The 22,536-nt window shown below is 37.8% G+C and overlaps 1 protein-coding gene and 2 non-coding genes across 3 annotated transcripts; 2 read left to right on the forward strand and 1 right to left on the reverse strand.

Moving 5' to 3' along the window:
• Window positions 1–813: 813 nt before the first annotated feature.
• Window positions 814–20,011, reverse strand: LOC114651581 (gastrula zinc finger protein XlCGF26.1-like). The gene is made up of 4 exons (XM_028801405.2): window positions 19,847–20,011; window positions 11,898–11,963; window positions 11,162–11,625; window positions 814–2,127 (listed from the first exon to the last, which is right to left on the reverse strand). Exons 3-4 carry the CDS (start codon window positions 11,616–11,618, stop codon window positions 1,016–1,018), a joined length of 1,569 nt encoding a protein of 522 aa, XP_028657238.1. The 5' UTR covers window positions 11,619–11,625; window positions 11,898–11,963; window positions 19,847–20,011; the 3' UTR covers window positions 814–1,015.
• A 299-nt stretch (window positions 20,012–20,310) lies between these two features.
• Window positions 20,311–20,382, forward strand: trnag-ucc (transfer RNA glycine (anticodon UCC)). The gene has a single exon. It is a non-coding gene; the product is annotated as a tRNA-Gly (tRNA).
• Window positions 20,383–20,814: 432 nt separating this feature from the next.
• trnag-ucc (transfer RNA glycine (anticodon UCC)) lies at window positions 20,815–20,886 on the forward strand. The gene has a single exon. It is a non-coding gene; the product is annotated as a tRNA-Gly (tRNA).
• The last annotated feature ends 1,650 nt before the right edge of the window (window positions 20,887–22,536 follow it).

Here is a 22,536-nt window from a genome sequence, read left to right on the forward strand (position 1 = left end):
GATCTGATTTCACTGTGACATTAAAGACTCTTTCTATTGATCAGTGTCAAAAACGCCAAATTGAATCCACTGTGATTCAATATTGTATAACAATAAAATGTGAAAATTTACAAGGGAGGAGAATACTTTTATAGACACTCTATATATCTAGACAATATAGCTTAAGTAAAATAAAAATAAAAAAAACTGTTATTTGTTCACTCAGATGTTCTTTATGTAAAATTAGCTGTCCCCCGCAGCTCTGCCCAGGTGGTAGTGAAACAGGACAAACTTTAAAAACCAATAAACAAACAGGTATCACTAGCTAAGCAGAGGCAAGGTACACTCAAACACTTGGTGAGAGGTAGACCAACTTGAACGGGGGCTGGCACATGAGTGAGGAGGACTCTGCCCGGCTCCTCACTCTTGTCGTCATGTTTCCCCCTCCCCTCGGCCTGCAGCCTCTGTCTCGGATTAGCGCGAATATATCACTCCTGCAAGCAAACTATGATACACTGCGCAATGAGAGAAGTTGCAAAATCAACCAGAATGTTCAAGCAAATTATAGAAAGCAACCCGATCTAATCCATTAAGTAGTTCTCTTGTGAAATGCGGACAGACATACAGGCAGACACATACTGGATTTTATATATATAGAGATTAGATCTTATCTGAAGACCTGAAAACATTCAGTGTCAAAAATTTGCAATAAAAGAGGAAATCAAGAAGGAGGCAAATATTTTTCAGGGCTGTATATCACAACTTCTTGGCTCCAGCAGACCCCCATGACCCTGTGTTTGGATTCAGCGGGTTGGAAAATGGATGGATGGATGGATATCACAACTTTCCTCCATTACTGGGTGTGAAGATGCCTTTTCAATACTAATGTATGTCTGCATTCAGTACAATATGGAAAAGCCATCCTTTCTGTAATAATATTTCCATATTAAATACAGATGTGGTGATTCCAGATTTCATTGGATGTCTTTTTGACATTCAAGGTGAAGTAATACTTTTTGTCTCCAGTTTGACTACTTCATTGCCGTGGAAGGCTACATTTTTCAGTGTACATTTTTCCACATTTTACACAGCAGCACGGCTTCTCTGCCGTGTGAATTTTCTGGTGTGACTTCAGATAACGTCTCTGCAGGAACTCCTTTCCACATTCGTCACAGCTGTATGGTTTGTCTCTAGTATGGATTTTCTTATGCGACTGAAGATTATGTTTCATGGTGAATCTCACGCCACATTCTGGGCAGGAATATGGCTTGTCTACTGTATGAGTTATTTGGTGACGTTTGAGACATGTTTTTTCTTTAAACCTCTTCCCACATTCGACACAGCCATATGGCTTTTCTCCTGTATGTGATTTCTGATGTGAATGAAGGTAACGTTTCTGCACAAACCTCTTCCCACATTCTGTACAACAATATGGTTTATCTCCTGTATGAATCCGCTGGTGTGAAATAAAACTAATCTTGTTTGTGAACCTCTTACCACACTCTGAACAAGAATACGGCTTCTCTCCTGTATGAATCCGCTGATGTGACAGAAGATTATGTTTCATTGTGAAACTCTTTCCACAGCTAGGACAGCAGTATGGCCTCTCTCCTGTATGAATCCTTTGATGTGACTGAAGATTATGTTTCATTGTGAACCTCACCCCACATTCTGAACAACTGTATGGTTTCTCTCCGGTATGAATTATCTGATGTCGTTGAAGAGCAATTTTCTGTGTAAATTTCTTTCCACATTGAGTGCAGCAATATGACTTCTCTCCTGTATGGATTTTCAGATGTTGCTGAAGAGAAACCTTCTGAGTGAACCTTTTTCCACATTCAATACAGCAGTATGGCTTTTCTGGAATAATAATGCTGAGTTGGTTGTGAGTGCTGTCATTTCCTCCATAGAGCCTTTCTAGGGGTCTCTCTTCAATGTGGATTATGTGGTGACTTTCTATGACTGCTGGCTCAATGGTCCACTGTTTAAAGTTCATGCAAGGGACACCCAAAATTGTAGGGCTGCTGTTGAGCAGCTTAAGATTAACTGGCTTCATGAACACTTCTCCAATTTCGGGGCAGCAGTATGGAAGCTTTGTGATAAAACTTCTGCGGATACTTCCAGTGATATCGCTCCATGTCACCATTACTTAAGAGGAAAAAGACAAAAAAAACATCATTAGGAGAATAATAAAACCTCCAAAACTGCTTTAAACACAGGCGTTACTGACTCTCCTAAACTGCAAACTAGGAGGCAACTAGCAAACTATGAAAAAGCTGTCCATTTATCAATTGTCAAAGCTATTTAATCTAGTTCAGGGTTAAGGCAGACGGGAGCCATTCTTAGCTGAAATGAGTGAATGGGAGAAGCCAAACCTGAATAGGGAGGACAACAAGGCCCAAGCCTGAAAGGAGGCACAGAGCAGGAACCAAAGATTAACAGGGCGCAGGCTCACTGTAAGACATTTTCATGCAAACACATACATCCACTTATACCAGCCCAACTGAGTGGCCAATTAATATATCCTGCATGTTTTTGAGATTTGGGAAGGAAAGGACCATTGACCCATATTCATTATATTCATTAAAAGTCTTCAGCAGAACCTACTCCTTTCATTTGGTATAACATCTTTCATATCAAAGATTCAAATATTATATATTGAAAGTATCAATGTTTCATAGATACAAACTGTTCTGACATATTGATCATGATCATACCACACAAAATATTCATTGAATGTAATTAGTCCAGTCACCAATTGAAAGTAATGGAGGATGCCCAGTACAAAAGAGGCATAACATTAGAATATGCCAAGATAACAGCTAGAAACACTCTGGAGCATCACTAAATCATATTTCTGGCAGCTTCTTGTTTTCTGTTCCATTATGACTCTAATGTGCTGTGTAATAGAGGATATGTATTGTCTGGCATCCTGGCTGGGATAGATGGTCCACTACCCAGACTGCAGCCCTTTATAACTGAAGGTCTCCATGGACAGAAGGGTGCCCAGGTGGGATAGTGGACATTCTTTTTCCCATTATTAATGAAACATCATTAGAAGGATGGTAGAAGACTTCCTCATGGGGTTATGTGCTTCCCCGGTGTGCTGGCTGGCAGCATCTCTTTGCTGGAAGTTGCTGTCCTGATGGCCAGCCCTTCAGGGTTCCTGGATTACTTCCAGGGTGAACTGTTTGGAGAAGGCCACCATATCTTAAGGAGGCTGTGCTTGACCCGGTAGAGATTCCTTGGTGGAATATTGCAGCAGCAAAAATACTCCTGGGTCTGGCATAAAAGAAATCGCTTCACCTAACCCAGGAGAGTTGGAGTCTGGAAAAGAAGAGGATTACAAAGCTCACCTGGGGAGAAGTGGAGAAGGAAAAAAAATTGTAGTGGTCATTTTGGTGGAACAGAAACCTTGTGTATGATTTTTTCAACAAATAAAAATCTTTTTGAACTGGGAATTATGAACGAGCAGTTGTGTCTGGGTTTTTGGTCACAATTTTGAAAAGATGGTCAAAAAATACTCATCACTATGTGAGATTGTGTGGAGGACACCAGCTTTCTCAAATAAGTTGGATGGAAAGAATTAAATAAGTCCTCCTCCTTTGTAAAATTTCTCATGACCAAGAACATTTCCCTTTAACATGCTTTTAAACTTACTATTTACCAAAGAAACAGTGTCTTGCTTACCATATGCAGAATATGGAAGTAGGATGTCATGTTTTTTTATTGTCATTGTTGCATGTGTGACTGGTAGGAGCATAATGGGCTCTGATGTAATGGACACATGGGGGAAGGATTTGAATGTGAGATTGTAAAATTAGAACAACTGTGATGAAAACAGGCCATTCAGTTCCACACAACCTATCAATTCTATTCAACTCATTTCTCCACAATAACATCAAATCAAGTTTTGAAGGTCTCTAAAGCCCTGCTCACTGCCACACAACTTTGTAATTTATTCTGTGTGTCTGTGGTTCTCTGTGTGAAGAATATCTTTTTAACATTTGTGCAATATCTGCCCTTAACAAGTTTCCATCTGTGTTCCCATGTTCTTGTTGCAGACTTTATTTTAAAATAACAGCAGGAATCTACTGCACTAATTGTCTTCATAATTTTGAACAGTTGGCACTTCTTAGTCTCCATTTGCTTACACCAAAAAAGGTTCTGTCATTCCTCTTTCTTCATACTTTGCATTCCTGAACCAGCCTAGTTGCTCTTGTCCTTTTTGTAATATGGAGACCAAAACTGCATACCGTACTCCAAGTAAGGCCTCACTAGAGTGTTATATACCTTTCGCATAACCTGTCTTGACTTGTACTCCACACATCAGGGTGCTATATAACCTAACATCTGATTAGCTTTCTTAATAGCTTCTGCCCACTGTCTAGCTGTAGATAATGATGAGCCCACTATGACTCCCAGGTCCTTCTCATAATGGGCACTTTCAGTTTTGAGACCTCCCACTGTGTCTCCAAATCTAACATTTCTACTTCTTATATGTAATACCTTACATATACTTACATTAAAAGTCATCTGCCATAGATCTGCATCAGCCTGTGTTGTGCGGCAGTCCTTCTGATTCTACATTATCTGTTATTTCTTCTAGTTTCATATCATCTTCAGACTTACAAAGTGTGTTATTTTTATTTTTTTCAAGTTTATTTTTGGAAATAACAAACTACAGAGGGACAGGACTGACTTCTGATAGATGCCACTTTTAACATCACCTTATTCCCAGATATGGGGGTCTTCCCAGATTGTCTTAAGACTGCTGTAGTTAAACCCCTACTCAAGAAAAATAATCTTGACCCCTCTGCTTTTGAAAATTTTAGACCCATTTCTAACCTGCCTTTCTTAAATAAAATTTTAGAGAAGGCAGTCATTATGCAGCTAAATGACCACATGCTATTCTTGACAAGTTTCAGTCAGGTTTTAGAACAAATCACAGTACAGAAACTGCGCTCGTTAAAGTAGTCAGTGACTTGTGGGTAAATGCAAACAGAGGCCATTTATCTGTTCTCATCCTCTTAGATCTGAGTGCCGCATTTGACACCATTGATCACAATATTCTTAGAAATCGCCTTAGTCAATGGGTGGGCCTCTCTGGCAGTGTCTTAAATTGGTTTGAATCCTACCTGGCAGGTAGAAAATTCTTTGTTAGTTGTGGTAATTACAACTCAAAGACACCTAATATTCTATATGGTGTTTCACAAGGCTCTATCCTGGGTCCGCTGCTCTTTTCGATCTACATGCTTCCGTTAGGTCAGATTATCTCGGGGCATAACGTGAGTTACCACAGCTATGCTGATGACACACAGCTATATTTATCAATAGTACCTGACGACCCCGACTCTGTTGTTTCACTAACACAATGTCTTACTTGTGTTTCTAAATGGATGAATAGTAATTTTCTCAAGCTAAATAAAGAGAAAACAGAAATTTTAGTGACTGGCAATAATGAAAATAATGAGGTTATTAGAAATAGACTTGATGCATTAGGATTAAAAGTCAAGACGGAGGTAAAGAATTTAGGGGTAACTGTTGACTGTAACCTGAATATTAAATTGCATATTAATCAGATCACTAAGACAGCATTTTTTCACTTAAGAAACATAGCAAAAGTTAGACCTCTTATATCATTGAAAGATGTTGAGAAATGAGTTCACGCTTTTATTGTCAGTCGACTAGATTACTGTAACGCACTCCTCTCAAGACTACCCAATAAAAGACATAAATCGTTTGCAACTAGTGCAGAATGCAGCTACTAGAGTCCTAACTAGGAAAAGAAAATCCGAACACTTTTCTCCAGTTTTGATGTCACTACACTGGTTACCTGTGTCATTCAGAATTGAGTTTAAAATACTGCTTATTGTTTACAAAGCCTTAAATAATCTCGCTCCATCTTATACAGCAGTGTTTCCCAAACTCGGTCCTGGGGGACCCCTGTGGCTGCAGGTTTTTGTTCCAACCACCTTCTGTTTTTAATTGAACTCCTGGGTTAATTAAGTGAACTGTTATTTCACGAGTTCTGTGTTTAGGGAACCATATAGAAATTAGAAAACTAAGTTTGCTAAAAAAAAAAATATTAAAATGTACCAAGCTGTTATATAGGAATAATGTTTTTTTTTTCTTTTTAACAGTATTTTCATCTTGATTTTCATTCTACTTTGCTAGGTCTTCTAATTGTTTAATTAATCCATTATTTACTAATTAGTGGGCCTGACTGTAAAGCAGTTGCAGCCTTTGATTATTTAATGTTGTTTGCCTGGGTATCTGATCTGCTCATTTTAAATTGTCATTATTAAGATACATCGAAGGGGGAAAAACTGCACAGAGAAAGGGAAAAGTATAATGAAATCAACAAAAGAGAGTTAAACATTTAAATCTATAGCAAAAGCAGAAATATTTCTAAATGTCTTATAAATGTAAAAATCATGCTGCTATGCTTTTCTGAATGTCGAATAAAAGAAAAAAAATACCAGCTAATTAAATGAGATCAGTGCTGTCAGGTGTTGTCACTAATTAAGAATCCGGTTGGAAAAAAAACCTGTAGCCACAGGGGTCCCCCAGGACCGAGTTTGGGAAACACTGTTATACAGTATATCGGAATGTCTGACACCTTATATTCCAAATCGTAACCTTAGATCCTCAAATGAGTGTCTGCTTAGAATTCCAAGAGCTAAACTTAAAAGAAGTGGTGAGGCGGCCTTCTGCTGTTATGCACCTAAAATATGGAATAGCCTGCCAGTAGGAATTCGCCAGGCTAATATAGTGGAGCACTTTAAAAAACTACTGAAAACACATTATTTTAACATGGCTTTCTCATAGCTTCATTTTAGTTTAATCCTGATGCTCTGCATATTCAATTAATTATCATTACTATTCATGGTGGCTCTAAAATCCGTACTAACCCCTACTCTCTCTTCTGTTTCTTTTCCCGGTTTTCTGTGGTGGCAATCTGCGCCACCACCACCTAATCAAAACAACATGATGTTCCTACATTGATGGATTAAAAGCCAGAAGTCTACATGACCATCATCATCAAGTCCTTCCATGAGAACTCTAAATACAAAGAGGACTGTTCATTTATGTTAGGTAGAATGCCTAGAGGGGGCTCGGCGGTCTCATGGTCTGGAACCCCTGCAGATTTTTTTTTTCTCCAGCCGTCTGGAGTTTTTTTGTTTTTTGTGTCCTCCCTGGCCATCGGACCTTACTCTTATTCTATGTTAATTAGTGTTGTCTTATTTTAATTCTTACCTTGTCTTTTTTTTTCCTCTTTTCTTCATCATGTAAACCACTTTGAGCTACATTATTTGTATGAAAATGTGCTATATAAATAAATGTTGTTATTGTTGTTATTCTGAAAAGGTTCCATATGTCGTAATTCTTTGTTCCTGGTGTTTAGGCCAGATTAGCAGCCATCTGCTACTCACTGTACTTTAAACTCCCACTTCGTTTGGCTTCTCAGATTGGACCTTATTAAAAGCCTTCCTAAAATCCAGATCAATAATATCATATGTACCTTTATGATTGTCTACTAGTGTGGTTTCCTGATAGAATTCCTTGAACATGATCGTCCCCGTTTGAAAGCACATTGACTGTTCACCAACGCACTTGTTCTAGACACGTGCTGCTTGATCTTTTCCTTGATAATTGTTTACATTAATTTACCCGTGATGCATGTTAAGCTTGCTGGCCTGCTCAATGAACCATTTACCGTAAGGGATAATAATTGGTAGGTTCAAACTTTTAGGAATTGTCTTCATGTCCTGTGATTTTTGCAAATATAAGCATCAAGAGTTTATATAAAGTGTGTACTCACTAACTTCATTAAGCACGGTCCTGGTGATTTCTTGGATTTCTGACTATTTAATATAAGCAGCACTTGTCCCTCTACAATTTTTAAACGACTAACTACTATTTAGCTCAGGCATGTCAAACATGCGACCCACAACAGAAATCTGTGCGGCCCGCATGACAGATCCTAGTTAGCACTAAACTTGTACAAAATGCTTACTATTGTTTGTGATTGAATCATTCTGCATCTTTAGCGTTACTTATTGACTTTTCTTAATTCCGCCTTCTGACAAAAGCGCGTTTTCCCTTGGCATTATGTTTACTGGAAACGTCATCTGCTAGTATAGTTGCAGCTGCGGCATCAGCTCCTTGATACCCTAGGCATGACACAGCCCATATGCCCCCCCCACCACCACCCCCACGAGCCTTGACCAAAGTTAATAAGCCAAGACATCGCAACTGCAGTGCTAGGCTGCAGCAGCCTGGCAGGCTACACTACTGGCTGGGCTGCTTAGACTGGCCACTGGGCAGAACTGACCATCTCGAGTAGTAATAGCTTGCATATTTTCATGTTTTTTGCTCTAGTTTTATGTAATTTTGTGCTATTATTGTAACGAACAGTTTGTGCAGACTACAGCTGAAGATCTGAAGTGGACGCGAGAAGTTGGTGAGTTGTTCATTAACAAATTTTTGTAATTTTGAGTTTGTAAAATTAATGTAGGTCAGGGGGCTTTTTGCATATCGGCTTATTTTACAATATAAACTTTGAAGTAAACTTAGTAAAGTAAAATTTGATTTTTGGAGGATTTGTTTTCCAACTTGAATTACTGAGTAATGAATTCAGTGAGCGTTTTCGTGATTTCAATTCACACAAACAGGACTTTGTGCTGTTTACGTCACCATACTCTTACAACGTTGAGAATGCGCCTGAGAAAATCCAAATGGAATTGTTTGAACTGCAGTCAGATTCTATTCTGAAGGTAAAATAGAATGAAGTTGGTGTGCCAGGCTTGTATGCTTATCTGTCACCCTCGTATGTGCAGATCCGTAAGTTGGCATCGAGAGTACTGTCTATGTTCGGAAGCACTTACCTTTGTGAGCAATTGTTTTTGTTAATGAAAGCTACCAAAACCCCACATCACTCAAGACTTACCATTGAGCACCTTTCATCCCTCATAAAAGAAGCAGCTGCACAAGATTTCAACCTGATATTGACGAACTAGTTACTAACAAAAGATGCCAAGTGTCGAGACAAAAGAAATAGATCTCAGACTGTAAGACTGCTATATAAGGACCTATAGCTAAGAGGTTTAAGATTCTAATTGTATGCTGTTGTACGGAGATTATATGGAAATAAAATGCTTTTCTTTAAACTTTAACTGTTACATTTTTTAAAGTTTTCAGTATTGGAAAGAAAGCTACAGTAACTTTGTATAATAGTATAATAGTATTTGTTACAGTGCAGCCCGCTGACGACACGTATGGCAGTGGAAGCGGCCCACCAATGGTCCTTTCCCATGCTCAAGGCACTTACAGAATATAATAAAGAATGGCAGCGTATACAGTATATAGCATTGTACAAACCAGATAAATAAATAAAGAAGATTAAGACAGTGAATTCTGGAAAAAAAAAAACAGACAACATAATTAATGGTCTCGCACACACATACAGGTTACATGAGCATCTTGACAGAGAAGTAAACTGAGAGAAGGGTAATAAAGTCAAGTAGAGCTAAAAGCCTTCCTGACCAGATGAGTTTTGAGTTGTTCTTTAAAACAATTCATGGAGTCAGCTGACCTGATTAATTTTGGTAGGTCATTCCAGAGTCTGGGCGCTATACAGCTGAAGGCCCTGTCACCCATGGAGTGTAGATTAGTGAGGGGCACAACAAGATTACCAGAATCAGAGGACCTTAGTGGGCAGGCAGGCACATAGTGATGGAGTAGGTCACTGATGTAATTTGGCGTGAGGTTATTTAAGGCTTTGTAGGTTATTAGTAGGATTTTATATTCGATTCTGTAAGACACAGGGAGCCAGTGAAGACAGAGCAGGATGGGTGTGATGTGCTCGCTGCTGCTGGTTCGAGTAATGACTCTTGCAGCTGAGTTTTCAATAAGCTGGAGCTGTGATATAAGATTAGAAGGGGCACCTGCCAGTAGGGAATTACAATAATCGATGCGGGATGTGATAAAAACATGGACAAGTTTCTCAGCATTAGAGAAGAAGAGGAAGGAGCGAATACGGGATCTGTTACGGAGGTGAAAGTAAGAAAGTTTCTTAATGTGATTTAAGTGGGCGGAATAAGAGAGGGAGGAATCAAAAATGACACCAAGATTTTTTACAGTAGAGGCAGGTCTGATGAGATCACCGCCAAGATAGACTGGGAAGGAGCTCATTTTATTAAGTTGCATTTTAGTCCCAATTTGAAGGAGTTCAGTTTTATTGCAATTTAATTTTAAAGAGTTCTGCTCCATCCAGGTTTTAATTTCACTAAGGCAGGTTGTGCGCTGAGAAAGCTCTGATGAAGTTCCACTTTTAACACTGAAGTAGAGTTGAGTATCATCTGCATAAAATCATCTGGTAGTGAGTTTGACATGCCTGATTTAGATAGGGGTGGTCTTCAGGACAATGATTTCATCTGACTTTGTCTTTAACTTTCTCCCTTACAATTGACCATGGACCACCCATAGGTTTACCTTTTCCAGGGATATACAGTAGCTGTCAAAGTCCATCAGTTTCAAATAATGGACATAAAGTGCCCTCTATAATGTTTGGAACAAAGATACATTTTTCCTTGATTTACCCCTCTACTCTACAGTTTACAATTACAAATAAAATAATTCAGATATGATTAAAGTGCACTTTGCAGACTTTCATTTAAAGGTATCTGCATACATTTTGGTCACACCATGGTCACAGCAACATTATGGAGGGAACTGTATAATGTTAGGCATCATTTATGCTAATCAGGTTTGAACTGCTTTGTGTTACTGTGTGTAAATTAGTCTTTCTCTTTATGTGTATTCCATATGTTATTAGTAATTTGTAAAGTGTGTAATTGTGTTGACCTGTGTACTTGTTACATCGCTTTGAACCTACAAGCACTGAACAGCACAATACAAAAATAAACTGAACTGAACTGAATTGTTAGTTACTCTTGCAAAGTTTTCAACTTCTTCGCAGAACTTTCACTATTTCATCAATACAGTTCTAAAAATAATGTTCTTCTTGTAAATGTAAAATCTCTGTAACAATATGTAACACTATATTACTTTAAGAGCTGAAATGAATGATATTACAGTTCTCATAAGATGCTTGCCTGTCTGACAATGGTGCTTGCAAATTCCTAGCATCCTCACATAATGTATGAGCCCAACTTACCTACTCCTGGGTGAATTGTGGAAAGTGATATTAGCTCTTCTTCCTGCTCCGTACCAGAATTGCCCTCCTGAGTAATCTCCAAGTTCCTCTGCAGCGACTCAGGCAAATTACCAGAACTGTCCCTCTTGCCACTCAGATCTAGACTTGACTGTAATTTTTTCATCTCTTCACTTAAAACATGGCCATTGTCATGGCCGTGTATATAACTGGGTTCATAACTGGGATCTGGGTTTTCGCCTTTAACAGGTTCATAGCCAGGATCACACACCTCTTGCTTGACCATGATGTGTTCCCATTCATGTTCCTCCTCTTTAACAATGACAGACATGTACTCCGTAACCTTTACTGTTGTGGGATTTGAGCTCACTTCCTCTTCTTCAGAGAGTTCTTCTCCATTGCAGCCCATCTCTAAAAAACTATGCACAAACACTCCGGGCTCTTCTTTCATGTCATCCATTTGTTTTCTGGGTGGGGAAAGAATGAAAAACAATTTTATGGACTGAAACATAAACAAACACATACATACCAACCTGACTTGAGGATTATTCCACATGATTAACATTAGATAGTTTCAATGGACAAATTGATACTGCTGTTCACCATAAACACTCCTTCTGTTAGACTATTGTTACCTCCATTCTCCATGAAAACATGACATTAAACATATTTTAGCCATCATTACAAACTATGTGGGATAAGTAACATATAAAACAAAGTATGTTTAGATGTACCGTACCTTTAATTGTACCATCAACCAGAAGAGTTCACCATGGTTCATAAAATTTCTCAAAAACTTTTCAGCCTTGAAGTAGAACAAGCAACTGTGAGTCCTAAAAAATATACAGAAAATAACCTGCTTATTGCTGATATACTCATAACAATATTGAATAACAAGGATATGTAACCAAAAAGACACAAGAAAATTGAATAAAAATTAAGTAAAAAAAGGAAACAAAATGCATTAAATACGGATAAAATGTGAACCCAAAAGATAATATCAAAATATACTAATAACAATCTTTTACTTAATAAGTCTGTAAATAAAGTGAAATTAAAAAATTCAAATGGTCAAAAGTGAGAACGACTAAGGAAATACACTGCAACAATTCTATATTGTTTTGAACAGAAAAAATATAACAAACTATCAAGAAATAAAAAATGGATAATAAGATTCTAATAATAATAAGAAGAAGAATATGAAAAAACTAAATAGCCGATATACTTCATTATGGATAAGAGAGGATAACACAGTACACTAATAGAAATGAAATAAAGAAAAAATAATAGTCACCACTGAGAATAACTGAATTTATAAAATAAAGGAGAGACAAGGTGAAAAATTGAAAGAACAGAAAAAATTATAAGATACAATGTAATCACATAACAATATAAACCTAACAAACCTAACATATTGGATGCGTCAGACTGTGTACAAATATACAAGATAGGGAGATGTAATGAAATATGTAAGTATATAATGAAACGTGAACATGGCGGTAACTGAATAATTAATTTTTAGCAGAATAAAAGATATATATACATATATATATATATATATGGAAGAGAAGGTCTGTAATACGGTTTGCATATTTGCAGCTGGAGATTCACAAAGGGAGAAAAATGAATCGCGTGTCATAAAGTAGTTTTTATTCCTGAGCTTTCAACCCCTGCCAGGGGTCTTCATCAGAGAATCAAAGGCAATATATAGCGCTTCACGGATTGCCGAAGTTTCCCATTGTCTAATACATTGGAGGGCTTCTTGCCCGAAGGTTGTACGAATGGAAGAGAAGGTCTGTAATACGGTTTGCATATTTGCAGCTGGAGATCCACAAAGGGAGAAAAATGAATCACGTACCATAAAGTAGTTTTTATTCCTGAGCTTTCAGGGATAAAAACTACTTTATGATATGTGATTCATTTTTCTTCCTTTGTGGATCTCCAGCTGCAAATATATATATATACTTTGGAACCTCGGTTCACGAACGTCTCTGAACATGTACAAATCGGGTTACGACCAAAAAGTTTGCCAAACGTTTGCATCTGTTCACGACCACACACTCAGTATACAAACAAGCCGGTTTCCCTTTCGGTTTGTGTGCGCCGATGATTTCCGCGCGTATTCAGTCTCTCCCTGTGCATTCCTTGGGCAGTGAGTGAAAGAGAGATAGACAGATACACACGCGAGAGACACACACACACCCGCACGCGAGAGACAGACACACACACACATACGAGACAGCAGGCTGGCCACATATGGCCGAGAAGGCAGTTAAAGAATGCACCAGGCTTGTCTTTAAAGAGACTGATTTGAGCATTGTTTTAACCTCATTGTATTTAATGAAGACTTTCCTCCACTTCACTTCTGTTTACAGTGATCGGTTCGTAGCGTGCATTGTTGCAATGTTACTTTTCTTGGTTGTTTATTAAATTACAGATTTTTCAAATGTTCATTTTTTTCCCTGTGCTTAAAACTCATTAAAAAAAAGTTTTTTTAGCCAGCGGTTCGTAGCGCTATAGCTCAAACTCTTGCAATGTTAGTTTTCTCTGTTGTTCAAGAAAACCGTTTTCTCAGTGCTATTCAATGTTTTTACATTTAATTTACTATTACACTGTGCATTCTATGGTATAATTAACTATATTTGTGCTTAAAAATCTTTAAAAAATATATATTTAATCAATTAATTACATACATAAAGTATCTATCTATCTATCTATCTATCTATCTATCTATCTATCTATCTATCTATCTATCTATCTATCTATCTATCTATCTATCTATCTATCTATCTATCTATCAATCAATCACATGGGGGAAATTACTTCGGGTCACGACCAAATCGGGTTACGACCACAGTTTTGGAACGAATTACGGTCGTGACCTGAGGTTTCACATGTTTCTCATTGGTTGACTAAAAATACTGTAGGGTGAAATCAGCCCTAACCCACCCCCTTCTGGGTAGGGTGGGGAGTGATCTTGCGATCTTGTATACTTATTATCATCCAGTTGACACTCGGAACGACCACCAGAGGGCAAACTGGACATGACTGACAGCATTCTTTATGTTTCAGCACCGCTGCACCCTTGTTGCTTTTGAAATTAAATCGAGTTGGCCGGTTCCTAGCGTCAACTAGATGATAACATACATACAAGACCGCAAGACAAGCACATTAGCGAGTCTTCATTGTTTGTTAATTTATTGTTATTTTTAAAGTTGTGTTTTTTTTTTTAATTGCTAGTTGGCTCCGCCCTCTGCTCGTTCCGCATGGCCACCCCTGGGTTTGGTTAACCGGATATACAATTTAAAGAGATTATTATTTTCTTGGGAATTGTTACATAATCTTTCGATTGTATGTTGCATCGCTTCTCCGTGACCATAAATATAAACTTGACTGAATTGTAGTTTCTTCAAAATAAACTTGATGTAGCTTTAATTGTTGCGGGACCACAGTTTCTCATAGTGTATGGTCCATTATTGTGTAAATCTACATTCTGAGCATTAAATGATGCGATTGCGAAAAGTTTATTGTAGACTCGGATATTTTGTTTGTAGTGTTTGTGGATTTCACTTTCACCAAAAAACAAATCTTTTAATTCTCGAGGATAGGCTTCTTCATTAGGAGGCAAAACTACTTTTCCCTGATGGCAACATGAAATAGATGATCTACAAGTCTTTGACTTAAACTTTAAAGCCTTACAATATCTGACATATCACCTACAGTGGTGTGAAAAACTATTTGCCCCCTTCCTGATTTCTTATTCTTTTGCATGTTTGTCACACAAAATGTTTCTGATCATCAAACACATTTAACCATTAGTCAAATATAACACAAGTAAACACAAAATGCAGTTTTTAAATGATGGTGTTTATTATTTAGGGAGAAAAAAAATCCAAACCTACATGGCCCTGTGTGAAAAAGTAATTGCCCCCTTGTTAAAAAATAACCTAACTGTGGTGTATCACACCTGAGTTCAATTTCCGTAGCCACCCCCAGGCCTGATTACTGCCACACCTGTGTCAATCAAGAAATCACTTAAATAGGAGCTGCCTGACACAGAGAAGTAGACCAAAAGCACCTCAAAAGCTAGACATCATGCCAAGATCCAAAGAAATTCAGGAACAAATGAGAACAGAACTAATTGAGATCTATCAGTCTGGTAAAGGTTATAAAGCCATTTCTAAAGCTTTGGGACTCCAGCGAACCACAGTGAGAGCCATTATCCACAAATGGCAAAAACACGGAACAGTGGTGAACCTTCCCAGGAGTGGCCGGCCGACCAAAATTACCCCAAGAGCGCAGAGACGACTCATCCGAGAGGTCACAAAAGACCCCAGGACAACGTCTAAAGAACTGCAGGCCTCACTTGCCTCAATTAAGGTCAGTGTTCACGACTCCACCATAAGAAAGAGACTGGGCAAAAACGGCCTGCATGGCAGATTTCCAAGACGCAAACCACTGTTAAGCAAAAAGAACATTAGGGCTCGTCTCAATTTTGCTAAGAAACATCTCAATGATTGCCAAGACTTTTGGGAAAATACCTTGTGGACTGATGAGTCAAAAGTTGAACTTTTTGGAAGGCAAATGTCCCGTTACATCTGGCGTAAAAGGAACACAGCATTTCAGAAAAAGAACATCATACCAACAGTAAAATATGGTGGTGGTAGTGTGATGGTCTGGGGTTGTTTTGCTGCTTCAGGACCTGGAAGGCTTGCTGTGATAGATGGAACCATGAATTCTACTGTCTACCAAAAAATCCTGAAGGAGAATGTCCGGCCATCTGTTCGTCAACTCAAGCTGAAGCGATCTTGGGTGCTGCAACAGGACAATGACCCAAAACACACCAGCAAATCCACCTCTGAATGGCTGAAGAAAACAAAATGAAGACTTTGGAGTGGCCTAGTCAAAGTCCTGACCTGAATCCAATTGAGATGCTATGGCATGACCTTAAAAAGGCGGTTCATGCTAGAAAACCCTCAAATAAAGCTGAATTACAACAATTTTGCAAAGATGAGTGGGCCAAAATTCCTCCAGAGCGCTGTAAAAGACTCATTGCAAGTTATCGCAAACGCTTGATTGCAGTTATTGCTGCTAAGGGTGGCCCAACCAGTTATTAGGTTCAGGGGGCAATTACTTTTTCACACAGGGCCATGTAGGTTTGGATTTTTTTTTCTCCCTAAATAATAAAAACCACCATTTACAAACTGCATTTTGTGTTTACTTGTGTTATATTTGACTAATGGTTAAATGTGTTTGATGATCAGAAACATTTTGTGTGACAAACATGCAAAAGAATAAGAAATCAGGAAGGGGGCAAATAGTTTTTCACACCACTGTATCTCCAAATATTCAATCTATTTTGCTGTTCCGTTATTTCACCGAGTAATAATTTCCGTTTGTTTGTGGTAATGCGATCTTTACTTTCTGTTTTTTTTTTGATACTTTCGAATTTTACTACTTTCATATTCTTTAACTTGCTCTGCATGGGTATTGTGCTGGTTTTTTTTTGTTTTGAGCTTTTCCAATTCCACTGCTTTCATAATCTCTAACCTGCTCTACATGTGCATCACACCAACGTTTTTGAATGTCTTTTATGAAGTCTTATTTCTGACCCCGTTTGGACCTACAAGGTTTTCAATTCCACTTGGTCCACAGTGATGTGGCTGAGGGGCAAGGGTTTGACATCTGTCCCCAGTTGCAGTATCCAGGGGGTGCCAAATTGATGTTACGAAATTTTAGAATGAAATGTTTTCCATTCTTAAATGCACTAAAAAGTAAATAAAAAACATACCCAACAGACAATAATTTATCCCCTCCACTACTTTAACATGCTTGACTCCCACCCAGAAACATTTTTGACGTTATTAAACAGGTCGCTGTGGTGAAGTATTCTAGTAGATGGCTGCAAAAGTCTAGATGTTTCCCCATCATATTTTCGTACAAATAAATTGTAAGTAATGCAGTTTTTACAAATATATAATTATTTTGCTTTATCATTTGCTATATACTTTCTTTAAAATCATTTTTAAATGCTATATTTGATTAATATTTAATTATTTTACTTCGTTCTATCTTTATAAATTTAGAGAAACCTTGAAAATACATGCATAAAAGTGCTTTAAAAAATTAAAATATTTAAACATTTAAAACTATTTAAAATAAAAAATATGAAATTTTTTTCTTAAAATACTATTATTTTAAATACATTAAATACATTTTTTAAAAATTTTCTTTCCCTTCCCCATTGAATTTTGGCAAACAGGAGGGGGCGCGAAATCTTCAGTTGTCCCTGGGCGCTGAAAACCCTAGCTACGCCTCTGTTGGTCCGGGCTGATTATTACTTTCCTTATTTTCAGAATTTGCACATAGATTATTATTGTTCATTTTTCTACTCTTTTTTTGCCTTTTTTTTTCTCTTCAACGCTTTTGGGTCTCTTTTCGACACGCTGCTCTTTTTTCTTCGCTTAGTCGTTGACGTGTAATCTAGAACGTATGACATTTTTAAGAGCTGGGATCACATGAAGTGTGTCTGCCAAAAACATTCCAATAATTGAGAGGTTAGATGTCCGTGATCTTATTTTAAATTGGTTGTTCTCGCGGGTTGTCAAAGTGTCTTTCCGAGAAGGTCACGTCTCGACCCAAGATTTTTTTTATATAATAGAGAGATATTTTTCTCAAACAATTAAAAAAAAAACAAAATAAAACACTTTATTTTCCTCCTGGGCAACGCTGGATATTTCAGCTAGTATATATACAGACAGACAGACAGACAGATAGATAGATAATATAATGAAAGGCACAACACGAATGTTGGATGGATGATGAATAGATAAATTGCTTTGGATATATGTATATGAAAAATAAATGTATAATTTTGTTATTATATGTAACATGTATGTAAAATGCACAGTCCACAATTACAGTTGCACACTCTATTAATGAAACTGCTCTGGTATTCCTCCCCAATGGAAGACAGCCCATAATCTGTTTCTTTCAGATGTCAACAATTTAACAGGTGCACCATGCCTATTAAATCTCTTCTAAAAGCAAAGCTCATTTAACACCCAGACATCTCACGATGAGGTTCACATTTGACTGGTAATACATGCTGATTGTGGCATTGCAGAGTGGTGACATGCTGCATGTTGCTCAGATTTGTGCTTGTGAATTTTACTGTACTCTATATACATGACTATAAGTTTGAAACTCAATTACATGTCAATGAGAGTAGCTCCAGACTACAGGAGTTGTTGTTACTTTAAAACTCAACAGGTGGCCATCCAAGGCTGGACTGACTTGAATCATGATGGCTCAAGTGGTTTCAGATTTTCATTCCTGCCAATCAGAAAAAAAACGGCATTATTAAATTAATATCTTGATTAAGCAAACCTTTCGTAAGTGTGAATATTATTTTAGTTTTTATTGCATTACCTTGTTGAGATCACTTTTTTACTCTCTCTAATTTGATTTAGACGTCTTCACAGTAATAAATTGCTACAAAATGTTAAAATTCTGATGTACACACTCCAAAGTAAAGAACATGAAATTAATTGTGACCTGTCATTCACAATGGCGTCCTCTCGTCTAACATGACTTTACTCCTAGCAAAAAAGAGTAATGTGGTCGAAGATGAGCAGAATAAATATAGTCCTGCAATTTCAAAAATAACAGGAATGTGCTCTAAGGAATACAAAATTCACCTAGACAGGTTCTTACCATTCTTACCATAATGCATTGTTTATCATATTGCTTGCCATGTTTTGCACGTAGGTAAGAATTTCACATGACAATAGAACTAATGCAACAAATGCAATAGCAGGAAAATGAGTTGTATCAAGCACAATGTTCCCCCTGAAGTTCAAATAAGCTGCACTGTTTGCTCAAACCTACTGTAATGTTTTGTTCATTTCAGTAAGATTCATCTGACATGACACAGCAAAGGGTATTTTATAGAGAGAGCAGAAGGGCCTTGAGGTTTAGATTAGCCAATACTGTATTTGGAATGAATGTAAGTGAAGTGAGTTTGAAAAATGATTACACCATGCTGCCCTACACAATCAACTAGAGCCAAGACTGCTGCATATTGATAGTAAATTATGTGTTTATTCTGTTCATTTTCCCCAAAAAAGTTGCAAACCAGGATATTCTGGCACTTTCAAACAACTTATTTTGCTTTTGGGGTGCCATGCTTGAATCTACATCTAACCCGGATCATCCCTGTACTCTCAGATTTTGCTGTTTATTTGTAAATGGGTAACATTGCATATTCCATTTATCTATTTATTTTCGGAACCTACGTACTTATTCCAATTAGTTGTTTCAGGCTCTCTGAGCAAAAGGCAGGAATCTAACTTAGGTAGCGCGGCAGTCCATAGCATCCATGCCATGCACACACCCAAATTCACATATAACGAGAGGGCGTGCATAGTCAGCTGTATCACCTTTTACAAATGAGGTATTTAAAATGAACAGTTATAATAATGAAACTGCAAGACTGTTTTAGGTTGTGAAATGCTGGAAAAAGCATTCGAGCTCATGTCTACTCATGCAGAACAAAGGGAGTACAGGCAGGATGACATCCGTTATTTATGTGTTAAGAGGCGTAACGAGTTTAATGTCATGCTAACACAATTTTATCAAGAGTATTTTCATACCGCACCTTGTGAAATTTGAAAGTCAAAGACTCACCGAAGGCGAAAGGAGACGGAGACCCGCACGCACGCGTCCGGATCAAAAGAAATAAATCACAACGTCGTAATTAACCGATATCTGAATGGTAGAAATGTGTTTTATAGACTGCCCATTTTTATTATCTTTTTCAGAAAATCGTAATTAATCTGAAGTTCTGCGTCTCTGCGCTGGCCTTCTGTATAGGTGGCGCCATATTAAGCAAGGCGCATGCTCGTAATCGTCACTGCGCCTGCTGGCCGAGAACGTTACATTCAGTAACAAGCGCAGGGGTAGGTTTGGCCGTCAAGAGAAAATATTTCAGAGTTTTCCATCAGTAGTGCTTGTAAATATGCGTAAATCAATGTGTATTTTACAAATTTATGATCAAAACAAATTAAAAATTTAAAAGATTAAAAATCTTTTACAAAATAAAGATCAGAAAAAAATAACATAAATTTACTTAAGAAAACCAACTGTTTCGTGCGTTGGTGGTATAGTGGTTAGCATAGCTGCCTTCCAAGCAGTTGACCCGGGTTCGATTCCCGGCCAACGCAACACAGCAATTTTAATACAAGCTCCGGCCAAGTTAAATGCATTGTTACTACATTCTTACTAACTTAGTTATGCACTATAAGTCTGTACTGGGTATACTGTATATTGGCAAAAAATGCAGTGTCTTTAAGTGTACGTTTCTACAGGAATGAAGTATCTGAAGTATCAAATCACTCGTAATTCTTTTCAGACGTAGTGAAGAACCTTATTACTACAACGAAAAAAAATAAGAAACGTTAAATAACTTATTTCTGCTAAATTGGCTAATTTACATGAAAGGTGACTCTGAACATCAAATCCAATCTCTACGTCCTGCATTTAAAGTAAAAACAAAACCCATCCGGCCGTTACCGAGTCATATCCTACTTCATAACGAATCTGGAAAAACAACTCTATGAATTTAATGGGAAAATGCAGGAAGCGCTTTGTCACGTGCGTTGGTGGTATAGTGGTTAGCATAGCTGCCTTCCAAGCAGTTGACCCGGGTTCGATTCCCGGCCAACGCATCATGCGCATTTTTAATATGAAGATTGAACCCCAACACAAAAATGTGAAATAGCTGTATGAAACCTGAATTTGTTAAAGTAATATTTATCATGAACGCCGGAGGCTGTGCGAATGCCAACAATGTGGCTATATAGTGGCGAATTCTTAAGCACCACATATGAGGTTAAAAATGACATTGTCTTCAATAGGATTTTTCCACTTCCTGATACTGTTTTTTATTGTCAATCTAAATCAATCTCAATCTTTATTACTTTAGGTAATCTATACTCTTCTGTACCGATTTTTAATTCTGATAGTTGTTAATTGGTAAGTGAAAAAGAACTTGAAACTATTATAAATGGGATTCGGGCTGGGTTAAATAATAAAAGTCTCAAAATATGAGGTTTAATTACTGTATATGACAATCCTTTTAATAATAATAATAATAATAATAAAACATTTTATTTATATTTCACCTACATCTCAATATCACATACAATGCATTCAGAACGATTTTAAACCTCTTCGTTTTTTTACATCTTGTCATGTTGCATGTTTACAGTATACGGAAGCGTTAGGGTCACGGTGGACAAAAAAAATACGGGCACAGTGAAGAAAAAAAAACTAAATGTCGAGAATAAAGTCGACATGGCCAGGTTTCCACCCAAGGAGTTTTTGCGAAAAAATATTTAGCGCTTCAAATTTTTTTACCGATATAGCTGATGGAAATGCTAATTATCGATAAAATGTTGTATATGTCGACATAATATTTTTCCGTTTAACTTTAGCGCATAAATTCCATATCGATACTTCAGATGTCGCAAAAACTACATTGGAAACACTTTTTGTCGGAAAAAAGGGCTTTAGCGCAAATAAATGTGTCACAACTTTCATCACGTGCAATCAAAACGAGAATGGCGGAGCGGTTCTCATGGTCTGATGAAGAGAGTTTTTTTTTTTATTAAACGTCGTTATTTTGTATTAATTCAAATTTCAGTTTTAATTAAAAACCTTAAGGGAAGCAGGCTAATTCAGTTGTTATCGCACTGAGAAGGGATGTTGAAAGGTAGGCTCACCTGTACAGATCCGATGCTGCAAACACAGCTGCATCATGGGCACTTCCAGGAGTGCCAACGGAAATGTCTCGTATCATGCACCTGTCATCAACAAGGGCCTGGAGAACAATAGATGGCCACCCTTTGCGATTAATGTAATCGCAGTAGCCTTCCGTCGGGGGAAGAATAGGCACATGCGTGCCATCCTGCGCACCGTAAATCTGTGGCACAAGATGCACCAAGGAATTGCGGTATGCAATTTCATTGGCCTCCGCTACAGTCGGAAGTCTGATATAACACCGCATTAATTTTTCTTTAATAGCGGTGCACACAGCATATACACATCGATGGACGGTAGTTTTACTAACCCCGAAAGTTTCTCCAACTACTCTATACTCGGCGCAGGTTGCCAGCTTGTAAAGGGCGATGGCAATCCGCTTTTGGGTTGGAACCGGTGGTCGGTGGCAACCTGTGATGGGCGCAACATCAGGACTGATGAATCCACACAATATCTCAAACGTCGGCCGTGTCATTATAAAATGTTGCAGCCAGAGATTTTCTGTGAAGTGTCTCTCCACCAACTCCTCCCAGAAGGTCTTATTCCGTCGTCTCTCC

This window comes from Erpetoichthys calabaricus, chromosome 5 (genome assembly GCF_900747795.2).
Source record: "Erpetoichthys calabaricus chromosome 5, fErpCal1.3, whole genome shotgun sequence".
NCBI lineage: Eukaryota > Metazoa > Chordata > Cladistia > Polypteriformes > Polypteridae > Erpetoichthys > Erpetoichthys calabaricus.

Excerpts from the sequence above, each read along its gene's own strand:
- LOC114651581 (XM_028801405.2), bottom strand. The coding sequence starts at position 11,618 with ATGGATGACATGAAAGAAGAGCCCGGAGTGTTTGTGCATAGTTTTTTA. Across the intron at positions 2,128-11,161 it reads CACAATTCACCCAGGAGTAG|TAATGGTGACATGGAGCGAT; the intron begins GTAAGTTGGGCT and ends TTTCCTCTTAAG.